This window comes from Papio anubis, chromosome 4 (genome assembly GCF_008728515.1).
Source record: "Papio anubis isolate 15944 chromosome 4, Panubis1.0, whole genome shotgun sequence".
NCBI classification, from domain to species: Eukaryota; Metazoa; Chordata; class Mammalia; order Primates; family Cercopithecidae; genus Papio; species Papio anubis.
This window is the reverse complement of record NC_044979.1, coordinates 70137597-70156100: the sequence shown is the minus strand read 5'-3', so window position 1 is coordinate 70156100 and position 18504 is coordinate 70137597. Positions and strand designations below refer to the sequence as shown.

The 18504-nt window shown below is 38.0% G+C and overlaps 1 protein-coding gene across 9 annotated transcripts in view; it reads right to left on the bottom strand.

Moving 5' to 3' along the window:
- Nucleotides 1-18504, bottom strand: part of CDK14 (cyclin dependent kinase 14) — a 581124-nt gene that overhangs the window by 123198 nt on the left and 439422 nt on the right. For all 9 annotated transcript variants that reach the window (XM_017956186.2, XM_021935106.2, XM_031664857.1 and 6 more), the window contains 1 exon segment: nt 1980-2028. In XM_017956186.2, the coding sequence (XP_017811675.2) occupies nt 1980-2028 (49 nt within the window).

The window sequence follows — 18504 nt, the reverse complement described above, 5'->3', positions numbered from 1 at the left end:
GAACTCAAATTAGTTCTTGCAAATTAGTTCAATTTATTTTAAACCTATTACCACCGTACAAGAGAATTTAACAGTTACTTCAGTTTAGTAATTGTGCTATAGACAAGCAAATTAGTTGGCAATGGAGAAAACCATCACTCATGTAATAGTCTTTTAATGTAGTTCTTTCAAATTCTGATCTCACTCCTTAACTGAAAGATGCTGAAATGTTGATGATGGCTGCAAGGACCATTTGGAGGAAAAATCAATAATATAATTAACATCTCTGCATCTTAGTTCTCTTTAAATTGCATTGGTTTGAATTGGCTAGAGGCTACGGCTTGGCTCTAAAGATTCAGCACTTAATATTAGAATACCAGAAAGTAGCATTTTAATATTTTTAGTAATGATTTTGTTACTTAGTGTCTCTGAAATAAACCCTTAAGGCAAGACTTACAAGGACTTAAAAATAGCAAGTTTCTAAACAAGCCATGTTCATAATTTTAAAATCTTACCTCAAGCTCGGCTTTTATCATTTTCCTTAAAATATTTAAAAAATAATCTAATGGTGAGACTCAGTTTATTAAATGCCTTTGAATTATAATTCTAATGATAAATTCTCTAATTCTAATTACCTGTTCTCCAGAAATGCTGCTATGCTACATCTGATAGTTTCAAATTTTCCTGTTACTTTAAATACAGGTTTACAGATTCAATGGCTTTATCAAGAATTGTTTCATAAAGTGGTTATCTGGTTGGAAGGAATGATGCCATATTCCTATGAGACAGGAATGTGTTTGATCATTTAATTAAGGTAGGAACTGTATACTGTATATATTACTTGGTGTATAAAAGCACTTAATTAAAATATGTTAGACCAGTGATCAGGAAATGGGGAGGTAGAGAAGAGGAGTATGCACAGAAAGCTCCCAGAAGAGGGAATGCTTCCCAGGGGAGCCTTGAGAGCAAGAACTGGCTCTTCAAATGGCACATGCAAAGCCCCATGTTAGACAAAAATGGTTATACCTATGTGTTCGAGTTACAAATTTAATAAAAATAAATGGCCAAATCCCTAAACTACCGTAGAATTTAATGTATTCATTTTATGAGTTCCTTGCCATTAGCTGTCCACTGTATCCACTGACAGCATGGATTAGCAGCATTTTAATATGAAAAAGTTTTTCTTATTTTTTTCGTAACTGGGAGTATCCAAAATTAAACATGTGATAACAGTGAAAAATGTGAGTATAACACTAAATTCCAAGTAGACAAAATTGTATGACAAATTGCAGTTTATTTAATCAACCCAGTTCCAGTTGTCTTTTCTCCAGCATAATCCTTGAAATGTGACACCCACAAGTAAATGGGAATGACTAAATTACTGTTTCCAACTTCCAATGATTTTCTAACACCTTGGCTTGCAATAAAAGTCTCCTGAATAACTACAAAATCCAGATCTTCAGATTTTATGAAATTTCAAAAACCATAAATAAAACTAACTAAGGTCAGATGAGAGAACAGACATGAAATAAATGGAGAACACATACTTCAAAACATAAATGCATTTAGCTTCCCAATAAGGCTTAAGCGAAAAATAGGCAAAGTGAAAAAATCTGAAAGATCAACTTTAGCTCAAAAGTTGTCACAAACATCATTTATATTAGAAGGTCAGTCACTATATTGTATTTTCTAAATGCTTTTTTGCTAATACAAAAATATTTCTTGGAATTTAGCTGCAAGGAGACTGACCACGAGGAATTTTAGGATTTACAGTTCTGAAGCAATGCCACATCTCTCTAGGAACTCAAATTCATACAGTGTTGGCTCAGGCTGAACACGGTAGCTAGCACACAGTTAAGGTTTAACAGAAGTTTAATGGTTAAATGAATGAATAAATACACAACAGGATGAATGAACAATGTCATGAAAAACATATAAGAAGAGTTGTAAATATTAAAAGAGAAAGAAAGAGAATGAGCACAATCTGTATAAAGACTTACTTATTCCACGCTTGTCTAAGGTTTTTAGAGCTGTACAGGGTAAAGCGTTCTGAAATAAAAGAGAAAAATGATAAACAATCTTTGTATCAAATGTATATATTACAAGCATGTTGAAAAAACTTCAACTTTAAAAAAAGACAGTGGGCTATTCAGTCAGTTAGGCCAGCATAGTAAGGTCTTCACTTTTATACTGGGCAGTTGTAAAGAGTAAAACAGGAAGGTTACAACATATTAAACGGTGAAGCATTGTTTTCTTTTGTCTAAGATGGTTTATTTCATAATTTGGTTTCATAGTAACTATTTCTTAGAATAACTAAGTTTTAATTGAGTTGAAAAAAGAAATGCAAATTCCAAACCTCCAACCTGTAAGTAGATTTATAGAAGTATATCAATACATTTTGTCAAGTGAGGCTTGCTGTTTTTTTCCTATGATGATTTCTCTGACCAAATACGATAATGTTGGGTCTCCTTTCCTATACTGTATGGTATTTATACATGCTCAAAGTCAAAGTACCAGAGTCCTATACTGTATATTTACATTTATCTGTGAACAATCTTTAGATTTGTTTTAGTTTAAAAAGGAACATGTTTGTTTTACCAAGTTAAACAATAAAGTGATAGAGAATAGATATTATAATCTCTTCAGAATCTCATTCTTTCACTTCTGATGCTATGGCAATTGTTAATGATTTGATATGTCCCTTTTCAATATTTTTTGTTTATGGAATACACCCATCCTTATGTGCAAACTTATATACCACTGATTTTTTGAATGGATTTTACAATAAACATTACCCTTGAAACTTTTTTGGCACTTAACAATATATACTGGATAGTCCTTCAAATCAAGAAATATATGTAACAATTTTTTTTTTTTTTTGAGACAGAGTCTTGCTCTGTTGCCCAGGCTGTAGTGCAATGGCCCAGTCTTGGCTCACTGCAACCTCCACCTCCTGGGTTCACACGATTCTCCTGCCTCAGCCTCCCGAGTAGCTAGAATTACAGGCATGCGCCACCACACCCAGCTAATGTTTGTATTTTCAGTAGAGACAGGGTGTCATCATGTTGGTCAGGCTGGTCTCGAATTCCTGACCTCAGGTGATCCACCTGCCTTAGCCTCCCAAAGTGCTGGGATTACACGAGTGAGCCATCGCGCCCAGCCTGTAACGATTGTTTTAAAATTGTATAACGTTTCATAGAATAGAAGTACCATAATTTATCTGACTCTTCTCCCATTGATGAACCTTTAAGTAGTTTCCAATTTCTTTTCCCTTACAAACAATACTTAAGCAAATATCCTTGCACATGTCTCTCTACATACAGATGCTTTCTGTTGGATGGATTCCCCAATATAGAATTGCTTGGCAAATGGTATGCATATTTTACAATTTAATAAATGCCGACAGAGTACTTTTCATTTTCCCACCAGTGATGAAAAAGAATGTCACTTTCTCCATATGTCTTCTAGCATTGGTTGTTATCAGTTGTTTACATGTTGCCAAAGCTACACTTGATAAAACATTCTTGGGCTTCTTTTCATATGCTTTCTGGCCATTTACATTTCTTCTACTGTTTCAAATTTCATTTTTCCTAGCTGGTACCAATTTTAATATTAGATTCTTGGTTTTTTATCAATCAGTTTATACAAGTATTTTTGTATATGATCAAGTTGACCCGTGTGTGTGTGCATGTGTGTGTATAAAAGTGAAATAGGTATGCACTTTTTTCCACATAGAAATTTAAATTTTTATTTAGTAAAATATTCTTATTCTTTTTTATTTTACTTTATGTTCCAGGATACATGTGCAGGACATGCAAGTTTGTTAATGTAGGTATACTTGTGCTGCGGTGGTTTGCTGCACCTATCTGCCCATCATCTAGGTTTTAAGCCCTGCATGCATTAGCTATTTGTCCTGATGCTCTCCCTCCCCTCACCCCCCGACTCCCCAACAGGCCCCTGTGTGTGATATTTCCCTTGCTGTATCCATGTGTTCGCATTGTTAAATTCCCACTTATGAGTCAGAACATGCTTGGTTTTCTGTTTATGTGTTAGTTTGCTGAGGATGATGGCTTCCAGCTTCATCCACGTCCCTGCAAAGGACATGATCTCATTCCTTTTTATGGCTACATAGTATTCCACAGTTAATATGTACCACATTTTCTTTATCTGGTCTATCATTGATGGGCATTTGGATTGGTTCCATGTCTTTGCTACTGTAAATAGTGCTGCAATAAACATATATGTGCATGTGTCTTTATAGTAGAATTATTCATATTCCTTTGGGTATATACACAGTAATGGGACTGCTGGGTCAAATAGTATTTCTGGTTCTAGATCCTTGAGGAATCACCACACTATCTTCCACAATGATTGAACTAATTCACATTCCCACTAACAGTGTAAAAGCATTCCTATTTCTCCTCAGCCTCACCAGCATCTGCTGTTTCCTGACTTTTTAATAATTGCCATTCTGACTGGCATGAGATGGTCTCACTATGGTTTTGATTTGCAATTCTCTAATGATCAGTGATGTCGAACTTTTTTTCACATGTCTATTGGCTGCATAAATGTCTTCTTTTGAGAAATTTCTGTTCACATCCTTTGCACACTTTTTGATGGGGTTGTTTGTCTTTTCCTTGTAAATCTGTTTAAGTTCCTTGTAGATTCTGGGTATTAGACCTTTGTCAGATGGGTAGACTGCAAAAATGTTCTCCCATTCTGTTGCCTGTTTATTCTGTTCACTCTGTTCATTCTTTTGCTGTGCAGAAGCTCTTTAGTTTAATTAGATCCCATTTGTCAATTTTAGCTTTTGTTGCAATTGCTTTTGGCATTTTTGTCATGAAATCTTTGCCCATGCCTAAGTCTTGAATGGTATTACTTGGGATTTTTTCTAGGGTTTTTATGATTTGGGGCTTTATATTTAGTTCTTTAATTCATTTTGAGTTAATTTTTGTATAAGGTGTAAGGAAGGGGTCCAGTTTCAGTTTTCTGCATATGGCTAGCCAGTTTTCCCAGCACCATGTATTAAACAGGGAATCCTTTCCCCATAGTTTGTTTTTGTCAGGTTTGTCGAAGATCAGATGGTTATAGATGTGTGACATTGTTTCTGAGGTCTCTGTTCCATTCCATTGGTCTATATGTCTGTTTGGTGCCAGTACCATGCCTTTTTTTTTTTCTTTTGGTTACTATAGCTTTGTAGTATAGTTTGAAGTCAGGTAGCATGATGCCTCCAGCTTTGTTCTTTTTGCTCAGGATTGTCGTGGCTATACGGGTTCTTTTTTGGTTTTATCTAAAATTTAAAGTAGTTTTTTTTTTTTCTAATTCTGTGAAGAATGTCAATGATAGCTTGATGCGGATAGCTTTCAATCTATAAATTACTTTGGGAGGTATGGCCATTTTCACGATAATGATTCTTCTTATCCATGAGCATGGAATGTTTTTCCATTTGTTTGTGTCCTCTCTTATTTTCTTGAGCAGTGGTTTGTAGTTCTCCTTGAAGAGGCCCTTCACATCCCTTGCTAACTGTATTCCTAGGTATTTTATTCTCTTTATGGCAATTGTGAATAAGAGTTCATTCATCATTTGGCGCTCTGTTTGTCTATTGTTGGTACATAGGAATGCTTGTGATTTCTGCATATTGATTTTGTATGCTGAGACTTTGCTGAAGTTCCTCATCAACTTAAAAAGTTTTTGGGCTGATACGATAGGGTTTTCTAAATATAGAATCATGTCATCTGCAAACAGAGGCAATTTGACTTCCTCTTTTCCTATCTGAATACCCTTTATTTCTTCTTTCTCTTGCCTGATTGCCCTAGCCAGAACTTCCAATACTATGTTGAATAGGAGTGTTGAGAGAGAGCATCCTGGTCTTGTGACAGTTTTCAAAGGGAATGCTTCCAGCTTTTGCCCATTGAGTATGATATTGGCTATGGGTTTGTTATAAATAGCTCTTACTATTTGGAGATAGTTCCATCAATACCTAGTTTATTGAGAGTTTTTAAAATGAAGGGATGTTGAATTTTATCAAAGGCCTTTTCTGCATCTATTGAGATAATCATGTGGTTTTTGTCATTGGTTCTGTTTATGTGATGGATTACGTTTATTGATTTTCATATGTTGAAGCAGCCTTGCATGCTGGGGATGAAGCTTTTTGATGTGCTGCTGGATTTGGTTTGTCAGTATTTTATTGAGGATTTTTGTATCAATGTTCATCAAGGATATTGGCCTGAAGTTTTCTTTTTTGTGTGTGTTTCCACCTGGTTTTGGTATCAGGATGATGCTGGCCTCATAAAATGTGTTAGGGAGGAGTTCCTCCTTTTCGATTGTTTGGGATAGTTTCAGAAGGAATAGTACCAGTTCCTCTCTGTATCTCTGGTAGAATTCAGCTGTGAATCCATCTGGTCCTGGGCTTTTTTTGGTTTGTAGCCTATGAATTACTGCCCCAATTTCAGAGCTTGTTATTGGTCTATTCAGAGATTCAACTTCTTCCTGGTTTAATCTTGGGAAAGTGTATGTGTTATGAGTTTATCCATTTCTTCAAGATTTTCTAGTTTATTTGTGTAGAGGTGTTTACAGTATTCTCTGATGGTAGTTTGTATTTCTCTGGGGTCAGTGGTGATATCCCATTTATCATTTGCTATTGCATCTATTTGATTCTTCTCTCTCTTCTTCTTTATTAATCTAGCCACTGCTCTATTTTGTTAATTTTTTCAAAAAACAAAAAACAAACAAACAAAAAAAAAAACCCAGCTCCTGGATTCATTCATGTTTTGAAGGGTTTTTTTTGTGTCTCTATCTCCTTCAGTTCTCCTCTGATCTTATTTCTTGTCTTCTGCTAGCTTTTGGATTTGTTTGCTCTTGCTTCTCTAGTTCTTTTAATTGTGATATTTGGGTGTCGATTTGAGCTCTTTCTAGCTTTCTCATATAAGCATTTAGTGTGATAAGTTTCCCTCTTAACACTTCTTCAGCTGCATCCCAGAGATTCTGGTACATTGTCTCTTTGTTCTCATTGGTTTCAAAGAACTGCTTGATTTCTGCCTTAATTTCATTATTTAGCCAGGAGTCATTCAGGGGCAGGCTGTTCAATTTCCATGTAGTTGTGTGGTTTTGAGTGAGTTTCTTAATCCTGAGCTCTAATTTGATTGTACTGTGGTCTGAGAGAATGTTTTATTATGATTTCAGTTCTTTTGCACTTGCTGAGGAGTGATTTATTTCTAATTATTTGGTTGTTTTCTGAATAATAAGTGCCATGTGGGACTGAAAATAATGTATAATCTGTGGATTTGGGGTGGAGAGTTCTGTGGCTGTCTATAAGGTCCACTTGATCCAGAGCTGAGTTCAGGTTCTGAATATCCTTATTAATTTTCTGTCTCATTAATCTAATATTGACAGTGGGGTGTTAAAATCTCCCACTATCATTTTGTGGGAGTCTAAAACTCTTTGTAGGTCTCTAAGATTGGGTATATAAATATTTTGGACAGTTAGTTGTTCTTTTTCAATTGTACCATTTACCATTATGTAATGCCCTTGTCTTTTTTTTAATCTTTGTTGGTTTAAAATCTGTTTTGTCAAGGGACTAGGACTGCAACCACAGTCTTTTTTTTTTCTTCTTTCCATTTGCTTGGTAACTTTTGCTCCCTTTATTTTGGCCCTATATGTGTCTTTGCACATGAGATGGGTCTTCTGAATACAGCACACTGATGGGTTTTGATTCTTTATCCAGTTTACCAATGTGTCTTTTAATTGGGGCATGTAGCCCATTTACATTTAAGGTTAATATTGTTACATGTGAATTTGATCCTGTCATCATGATGCTATCTGGTTATTTTGCACACTAGTTGATGCAGTTTCTTCACAATGTCATTGGTCTTTATATTTTGGTGTGTTTTTCGCAGTGGCTAGTACCAGCTTTTCCTTTCCATATTTAGTGCTTCCTTCAGCAGCTCTTGCAAGGCAGGCCTGGTGGTGACAAAATCCCTCAGCATTTGCTTGTCTGAAAATGATTTTATTTCTCCTTCATTTATGAAGCTTAGTTTGGCTGGATATGAAATTCTGTTTGAAAATTCTTTTCTTTAAGAACATTGAATATTGGCCCCCACTGTCTTCTGGCTTGCAGGGTTTCTGCTGAGAGATCAGCTGTTAGTCTGATGGGCTTCCCTTTGTAGGTGACCTGTCCTTTCTCTCTGGCCGCCCTTAACATTTTTTCCTTCATTTTGACCTTGGAGAATCTGTTGATTGTGTGTCTTGGGGTTGGTATCTTTATGGTATTCTCTGTATTTCCTGAATTTGAATGTTGGCCTGTCTTGCTAGGTTGGGGAAGTTCTCCTAGATAATATCCTGAAGTGTGTTTTCCAACTTGGTTCCATTCTCCCTGTCTCTTTCAGGTACTACAATCAATTGTAGGTTCTGTCTTTTTACTGCTCGATCAATTTGGCTATTGATACTTGTGTATGCTTCATGAAGGTCTCATGCTGTGTTTTTCATCTCCATCAGGTCATTTATGTTCCTGTCTAAACTGGTTATTCTAGTTAGCAGCTCCTGTAAGGTTTTTATCAAGGTTCTTAGCTTCTTTGCATTGAGTTAGTGCATGCTCCTTTAGCACAGCAGAGTTTGTTATTACCCACCTTCTGAAACCTACTTCATCCATCTCATCTTCTGTCCAGTTCTGCGCCCTTGCTGGAGAGGCGTTGCAATCATCTGAAGGAGTAGAGGCACTCTGGCCTTTTGGGTTTTCAGCGTATTTTTGTTGATTCTTTCTTATCTTCATGAGTTTGTCTAGTGTCAATCTTTGAGGCTGCTGACCCTTGGAGGAGGTTTTTCTGCGAACATTTTTGTTGATGCTGCTGTTGCTTTCTGTTTGTTTATTTTTTCTTTCAATGGTCAGGTCTCTCTTCTGTATGGCTGCTGCCATTTGCTGGGTATTTACTTCAGGCCCTATTTATCTGTTTCACTCTCGTGCCTGGAGTGAACTTGAGAAGGCTGGAGAACAGCAAAGATGGGTGCCTGCTCCTTTCTCTGGGATCTCTGACCTCAAGGGGCAGCTACCTGATGCCAATAGAAACACTTCTATGTAGGGTGTCTGACAACCCCTGTTAGAGGGTCTCACCCAGTTGGGTGGCACGGGGAGCAGGACCCATTTAATGAAGTACTTTGGTTGTCCCTTGGTGGAGGGGTGTGCCGAGCTGGAGGGAAACCCACTCATCTGGGCTGCCTGGATTCCTCAGAACTAGCAGGAGGAAAGATGAAGTCTGCTGGTCTGCAGAGACTATGGCCACCCCTCCCCCTAGGTGTAAGGCCCAGAGAGATCAGAGTTCTGCCCCTGAGCCCCTGGCTGGAGTTGCTGGAGTTTCTGCAGGGACGCCCCATTCCCGTGAGAAAAGATGAGTCAGGGTCAGGTCTGAAGAGGTACTCTGGCCACAGTCTGCCACAGCTGGTGTGTTGGGCTGTGGGGAATCCCTCTTGGGACCAAGCCACCCAGCTTCCCTGGCTTCAGCAGGGGAAGAGCATAGCCTAGAGCTACAGAGATGGCTGCTGCCCTTATCTTGCCCTGGGAGCTTAGTGTGTTAGACAGCTAGCAGTCCCAGTATTGGCTGCTGCCCCTCCCTGAAGGAGCTCTGAGGGTTTAGACAGCAGGTAGCCGCAGCTGTGGTGATGGCCAGCCCTCCCACCAGGAGCTTGGAATGCTTAAGCAGATTCTAGCTTAGTGGCTGTTGAAAATCTGAGCAGCTCCATGGTTGGAACCCTAGGCCCTGGTGATGTGGGCTCATGAGTGGGATCTTCCAATTCGCGGGTTACACAGTTCCGTGGAAAAAGCACAGTTTCCCAGGCTGGGTAGCACACTCACTCACTGTCTCCCCTGACTAGGGGGTGAGGGGTGCCCTGCCCTGTGTGGCTCTCAGGTGGGCCGCCACACTACACCGCTCTTCCTTCCTCTCTGTGGATCATGCCAGCTGCCTAGTCTGTCCGCATGACAGAACCTGGATACCTCAGTTGCCAGTGCAGGATTCGCAAGCTGTTTTAGTTCTTTTTGATGGGAGCCTTGGATCGCCACTGCTTCATAGTCGGCCACCTTGGCTCTGCCCCAAATTACTCTTTTTCTTTTGGCTTTCTTGTCTTGTTTAAAGAAGAAGACCCTGATCTTGATTTTATACAAACAATAACTTCATTTTTCTCCTACTTTTTTTTTTTAAAACAAATTGTTACTTCTTGGCTTTACTATCTGGAATTTATTTTGTAAATACGGTATGACATTTTCTTTGTTCAAGGAGGACAGACGATTATGCCAGGATTCGGTAAAAATCAATCATTATAGATCACTCTTTCTCTGATAATTTGAAGTGACACCTTTGTCCTATATTACATTCCAAAATATATAAGAGCCTGGACTCTTTAATACTCATCTATTTATGTCATTATCATAGTATTTTCATTAGAGTGCCTCTTGTTATCCAGGAAATGTCTTTTCTTACTAGTATTCTTTTTTTTTTTTTTTGGTAAAAATTATTGGGGCAAGTTTTGAACATCTCTTTCTTTCTTTCTTTTTGTTAACATTTCCTTTTTTATTTTTAAAGACAAGGTCTTGCTCTGTCACCCAGGTGGGAGTGCAATGGCATAATCATGCTCACTGCAGCCTTGACCTCCCAAGCTCAACTGATCCTCTCACCTCAGCCTCCCAAGTAGCTGGGACTATAGGAGCATGCCACCATGCCTGGTTAACTTAAAATTTTTTTGTAGAGATGAGGTTTTGCTATGTTGCCCATGCTGGTCTCAAACTCCTGGGCTCAAGCAATCCTCCTGCCTCGGACTCCCAAAAGGCTGGAATTGTAGGCATGAGTCACTAAGCCCAGCCTGAATATTTCCTTTTTCATTAATTCCACACATAGTTAATGGTACCTAATATGTGCTAAGCATTCTTTTCATGATGAGAATAGGCATGAAAAAAACAGAACAAGTCTCTTTCCTCATGGAGCTCATATTCTAGAAACATGAGACAGACAATAAAAACATAAATACCATCATCACCATCACCAGCAGCAGCAGCAGCAGCAGCAACAACAACAACAAAATGAATGAGTTAATTTTAGAAAGTGGTGAGTGTTCTAGCAAAGCAAAACAAGGAGATTTGATGTAGACCCGTGTGAGAACACTTTAGGTTCTTCTTATGAGGGCAGACCAGTTTAAAATAAAACAGTCAGTCAACACAATACACAGGCTGGGTGTGGTGGCTCATGGCTATAATCCCAGCATTTTGGGAGGCCGAGGCGGGAGGATTGCTTGGGCCCTGGAGTTTGCAACCAGCTTGGCCAACACAGGGAGACCCAACTCTACAAACAAATTGAAAAATCAGCTGGGCGTGGTGGTGTGTGCCTGTAGTTCCAGCTACTCAGGAGGCTAATGTGGGAGGATCCCTTGAGGTTGGAAGGTTGAGGCTGCACTAAGCCATGATCGTGCCACTGTACTCCAGCCTGAGTGACAGAGCAAGACCCTGTGTTAACAAACAACAAACAAAAAATTTTAAAAATTGTTTCCATTGGAAATCTGATTGCATTCTATTAAAATATATATTAATCTGAAAAGGATGATGTAAAACGTTTGTGTCTTTCCATTTAGACAGCATTCATGTATACATCCTTCGGTAACATTAAATAGTTGTTTAAAGTACTGATCTTATTTCTTTTTAATGATTTAATACTTATTAGGCTTAATTCTGCTTAAAAATGGTTGGTATCCTTTTTCAGTGTTGTCTGCTTTTTTTAAATTTAAATTTAAATTTTTTTAGAGATGGCATCTCACTCTGGATGGAGTGCAGTGACACAATCATAGCTCACTGTAGCCTTCAATTCTTGGGCTCAAGGGATCCTCCCACCTCAGCCTCCCAAGTACCTGAGACTATAGGCACTCACCACCATGCCTTACTAACTATGTATTTATTTATTTTTAGAGATGGCATCTCACTGTGTTGCTCAGGCTGGTCACAAACCCCTGGCCTCAAGTGATCCTCCTGCCTCAGCCTCCTGAGTAGCTGAGATTACAAGCACAAGCCACTGTGCCTGACTTCTTGTCTGCTTTTAATTATAAGTTTTTACAGGAGAAAATAAAAATGACTTACATTGCTTTTGTTATGGTATGTTTCATGTACAAGAATACCATTGGATAAGAAGAACAAAAAGAAAAAACACACACTCAGCTTCCTAGCTTTAAACATTATGCAATGATTTATTCATTCATTTCAACTACTATGTATTGAGCAACTACTGTGTGTCAGGTATATAATTCTCGGGGCTGAAGACACAGGAGAGAAACAAAGTAAAAAACCTTCCTATTAGCAGGGAGCTTGCATTCCCATAAGGAGTATGCTAGGCTGGAATGTGCTGGAGGCCAGGATAGCTGCAGCTGACATAGAACCCAGGAGAGAGAGGTGGAGGCTGAGACAGAGACAGGAAGAAGGGTTTGTGGCCTTTAAGATATGATCTGGTATGGGCTTTTTTTTTTTTTTTTTTTTTTTTTTAAATATAAAAGTATCACTCTGGCTTCTATTTGGAGAGTTCACTACAAGAGGCAAGGTTGGAAGCAGGGGGCCCAACAAAAGCTTATTACTGTCCAGAAGAGAGACAATATGACTTGGGTATGGGAACTGAGTGAATGCAGTGAGAAGGGGATCAGAATTTGAAAATGCTTTGGAGGATGAACAAGTGAGATCTACTGGTGAGTTAGAAATGAAGTGGGACAGAAAGGGAGGAATCAGGGATGATTCATAGAGCACTGACTGATCTCCAATTTCCAGGTTACAAAGATGTGGAATTTCACACACAACTCAATTACTATTTGGATAAGTTAATCTTTCTGTGGTAATTCCGAAGGTATATAAAGAGGAGTTCCCCTGGAGTTTTGGAGTTATCAGTCAAGCAGGGGTAATTGACAAAATATTTAATAACCTGTTAAGCATAGGCATTGACCAATCAGAACAGAAACTAGCCATGATGCAATAAAGATGTACACTAGCTGATGATCAGCCCCGATTACAAACATCCATTGTTCTAAAGACACAGGCAAAAGGGCTTACCAACAAATGTGTATTTGTTTCAAAGGAATGTCTAATTTCTGAGTTTATTCTCTACTAGGCTGCATTATATAAGATGCAACGTAATTCAGCCAGTTGGTGCAGAACAGGAATTTAAGGGCATAGTCTAGGTCTGAGGATTAACTGACAAAGGAGAAATGGGAAGAATAGTTCTTTATATAAAGTTCTTTTTTTTTTAATTATCTAAAGTCTGGTATTAAGAAAGCAAGAGGCATTTTAAATATTAATTAAGTCAAATGTCCTCATAAAACAAATTTGATTTCCTTAACTTTGTACTATCCACAAAGCAAATTTAATAATTTGCTATGACTTCAGGATGAATAGGAATTCTATTACAGATAAAATTAATACAATCTTGCATTTATAAGTAAATTATTATTCTTAGCAATTAATAATTGCACATAAATATTAGTTCTAAGAATTGCCTCTTTTAGAGCTTAACAGGATATGCTAATATAATTTTTTTTTCCAGAAACACAATGTCAATTTTAGCTGTGCACAAAAGAGACTAAATTGATAGTGAAACATGCCATATGAGAATAAAAAAAATAAAAAAGAATAAAGCCTCGTTCTCAGGTTTACCTTCCATCAATATTCACATAAAACCTTAACTTTTTAAGCAAATATTGCCTGGGCATTTGCCTGTGTGCCAGGTGCTGCACTGGGCAATAGGCACACAAAAATAACTAAGTCCTGGTTGCAGTTCGGTGGCATCGAAAAAATATAGAATTACAGATACAGAATGAAAAACGCTACAGTATGGATACAGAGTTCCCACCAGAGACTACAGCTGGAGCCACTAACTGCATCTGTTTCTTTTCCAAATGAAGACAGGACAAACTCAAACACGAGAAGCTAGCTCCAGGAACACACAGAGCCTCATCGTTTATATCCAACAGCTTTCAGATCATAACTGCCAAAGTACATAATTTCAAATGGAGCCATTTCTAATGTTTTCTGCAATGAACATGACATTTATAATTAGAATAAAAAATTTTATTTTACAAACTACTTCCATCATAAATAAAAGTAATGTTCCAATAGATTAAAACAATATAATTAGCCATGTAAGTTTTGAAAACAAAAAGGTGCTGAAATTGGTGCCCCAAGTTGATAACAAGCATATTTAATAAAATAGTCAACTGCTTATGAATAATTTTATCAGAGTATTTGAGTATTTGCATATGAACGTTTTACACTGTTCTCCTTCACTTAAGTTTACTCTCACTTATTACTTTAATGTCAACTTTCTCTTTCCAATTATGTTTAAACTAGAAGTTTAGAATGTCATTATTTAAAGCACTGGCTAACTCATAGCATAACTGAGAAGTGCAATTAATTTGAACCTGCAGGCTGATTTTCACCTTCTCCTCTTAGTGCAGGGACATTGCAGAGGATGATCCCAACACAGCAGGAGACCAGGGAGGAGAGCTTGCTGAGAAGAAATCACTTGCTAAGTGACAGGGCAGGGAACAGAAGATTGGAAAGGTTTTCTCTCAAACCGCCATGCAGGTAAGCACTGCAATTCGTTGACATTCCACAGGAAAACAACTGGAGAACAATGCTGCCTATTGTAAAGTCTCCTGGCTTAAAAAAGCTACACCTGAAATGTCTTGAGGCACTACAAAGCAAACTTTAACCCACAGGAAGATAAAACCCAAATTGGATTTTACTCATTTGCATACAAGCATGCAGTGTATACTTCAGGAGATTAATTTTAATTTTCCTTACTCTCTTCTCACCAATGTTTTTGTATCTTATACTGCTGTGTTTTTAACTTCAATGACAGGAAGACATATGAATAAAAAGTTCAAACAACCAATAAAAAACTTCAACTATGTTCAAAGGACTTGAAAGGCTGAAACTAGATTTGTAGCTCACACTTTTCTTTCTTTTTTTGGGAGGAGGGGGAGTGAGCAGACAAGGAGGGGGGTCCACAGAAGGATTATACAAGGCTCAAACTTCAGTAGATCTTTTGCAAATGGCTTTGACATCATAGAATATAGACAATACCATGGAACAAGCATTAGTTTATAAATCAATATAAAAATGAGTATGTTTAAATGCCATATGAAATTCTAGCTGTTCTTCATAATTAACTCTTCTAAATCATACATTCAGTTACTCACAATTTCAATTTAGGATTATTTGTCATTGTAACATATGCATTTACTCCTACTGAGCTGGTAAAAAAGTAGTAATGATTTAAGCAAAAGGCTGTGGCCATACTGAAGGGCATGTCATCATCTGGCGGAGATGCTGAGCCCAGTGCCTTTCTGGGGGTTGCTTTCGTGAAGGCAAAAGGCTCCAGTCTCTTATAAGGATGAACAATTAACACTGTCATAAATCACTCTGGTTATATTTCAAACAATTACCCTAATTATTTCTTTATATAACACACTCAAATCCTTTTGGATAGAAGGCACAGTATTTATTCATTCATTCTACAAATACTTACTGTGTGTCTGCAATTTGCTAGAGACTACGAATACAGTGGGGCAGCAAACATACAAGGTCACAAGTAGCCTCCAACAAATCATGCGAACCAATACTGAGAGGCCTTCAATAGAAGAAAGCTACACTCACAACTATTCACAAGAATTTTTATGCATGTTTTACTTTCTTATATCTGTTAGGAAAACCAAGCCATCAGTGAACATTGCAGTCAACATTCTGATCAAGATATTTTAAACACTGAATCTATAGTTCTTGGAACAGAAGTAAAGCAGTATTTGTATACAGTAGAAAAGAGTTTACCTCAAATAAAGAGGGCCAGACTTTTCCCAAAATCTTAGGATTTTAGATATCTTAACTCCAAATGGGCATGGTGATTCCAACAGTCATTTTAGAATAATATGTATGTTACTCTAAACTGCAATCCACACCTTTAAAACACTTGATATTCCTACGATATTTAATGGCTCAGATTTGACACAGCCCCAGCATTATCAGTGAGAGGTTTTGATGTAACACATCAATGCGGAACAGAATTGCACTGCCCTGTCACTGCCACCCAGTAGAGCTACCTTAAAATGCTGAGCAGCCTCTTCAGTCCTTTACACGTGAGGCAAAATCATCCTGACTTGCCCTGGCTATAGCAAATCATCCTTCAATTACTAACAGTGTGCTTTTCTAAATGAGTAATCTTTGAGTAACTTCTGGAAACAAATGTTCTACCGTATTCATTAAACATTATTGCTTGTGATAACATTTGTGTTTCTAATATACAAATAACATTGTGGGGTTAGTGAATGCATATTCCCAGATGAGGTTTCCAAACCATCTACACCTTCCTCTATCTAAAAGTCATAGACTAATTCTCTTTCCACAAGACATTTTTCTCTAGAGAACTAAGTTTAATCAGTTAGGCAGTTATTAAAGTCTAAAGCATACTATTCATAAACAAGAACAAATTTACAGCTCCCAGAAAAGACAGTAGGAGAAAGATGTTGTGTCTCACTCTCTGTGCATCCCCTTCCCCTTCCAAATCCCCCATCCAAACTCTCTAAAGGGGAAGACAGAGCAGCTCCAGACAGTGCTAGATGGGACCCAAACAACCCGGTGGCCTAACCCTTAATTTATAAATGGGTAAACTGAGGCTAGAAAGGTTGAGTTGCCTGAGGCCATAATGCAGGCTATAGTGACAGAGACTGAACCAGGACTCTAATCCCAGTCTACTATTACCAAAGAGCTAGGATACCCACGATTCCTATTTGATATTTAACAGATGTTTCTTGTATCCTCTGTGGTTTGCAAATATGAACTCACTGTAATCCACACAATAATGCTACGGGTAGGGGCTATGATTATCTTCATTTTTTACATGGTGAAATGGTACAGAGACATTGACCAATTTGTCCACGTTACACAGCTCATAAGTGACAGAGCAGAGATGTGAACCTAGACAGTGTGGATCTGGAGTCTATGCTTCTAGCCATTATACCATGACACCCCTCTGGGTCTTAAATGGCAGAGACTTGAAGTGCTACCCTGATAATGCACAAAGCTAGTAGCAGAACAAACAGATCAAAACTCCTTGACCAGTAACGAAAAACAGGCATAAGAACATTCACACAAACAAGATTCGCAACATTCCTCACTCCCAACTCCCTTTCCACCTGCTGTCAAAGTGCCTTACCTTTTTAAGTCTAGGAGAATAAATCTGTCTTGTGTTTATAGGGAATGAGAAACATATGTCTTTCAAATTCTAGAAACCTTGAACAGATTAATCATGCTGTGCCTCAGTTTCCCCATATCTCAAATTGGGATAATAGCAATACCTACTTCATAGTTACTACAAATGTTCAATAAGAAAATGCATCTCAAACGCTGGTAAGTTCTGACACATAAATAAAACACTCAATATCTGTTAGCTATTAATATTGCTACTGCAACTATTAATAATAATATACTCAAAAAACTGACCATCTTGTACAGTTATATACTTCGGAAGGAGACACATGGTATATCGAAAGCAGTATTACTCCTGGGAGGGCAAATGCTTCATCTACCCTACATTACTCATTTTGAGGCAACAGTTAAATTAATAAAATCCATAAATACATTGATACTCTTCTAACTCCTGATACAGAATCCTGTGATTCTAATGCACTAGTGGAGAGTCAGGATTGGCATTCTGAGAGGATGTCAATTGTCCTCCTTTTTTACAGTTGAGAGATTATTAAATGGATTTACAAAGCTGGCTCTACAGGCACAAGCACCTGTTTACATACATACTTACGTCCTTTTTAAACAATCTCCATTGGGAGTATTATTGTCTGTTAGCTACAAAGATGCTCTCTGCCAGTGCTGCATGAAGGACAGTGTACGTAAAGGAAATCTTATCAGATCTTACGCCAGAGCGAATAATTAGTAGTCAGTTTATCATCCTGTTGGTCTGACTTCAACATTTTGGGGGTAAGATGCTTGCATCTTAAGTATCGGAAGTGAAGGTTTTTTCTTTCATCTATGTATTAGAATAAGAGTTATTATTCCATAGTCATGCATTTGTCTTGAAGGAGCCATGTGATAATGGCCTAAAAGGATTTTTTAAACAGCAAAAAATGAACTCACTTGTTTTAGCTAGGAGTAGCTGACAAGCCTAGGAGTCAGAACCTACTATGGGAGATGAGATGATTATTCAGCAAATAATCACTCCCTCCTCTCTTCCAGCTTTCATGAATGGATGATACTTCTCTGCCCCACCGACAGTTTGTGTGAACAGTGGTAATGACACAAACAGATTTGAAATGTGACTGTGGCCTTAGGTCTGCTCTTTTGTGTCCTGCCTTTCACTGTAAGAAGGACATTCTTCCATAGTCGCCACTCCGAAGAGGATTAAAGGGATGTAGAACATACCCGAAACCTTCAGCTAGAAGCCCAGAAACGCAGGGCCCAGCCAACACGAGCTGAAACCCAGCTCACCCGGGTATAGTAATTGGCAG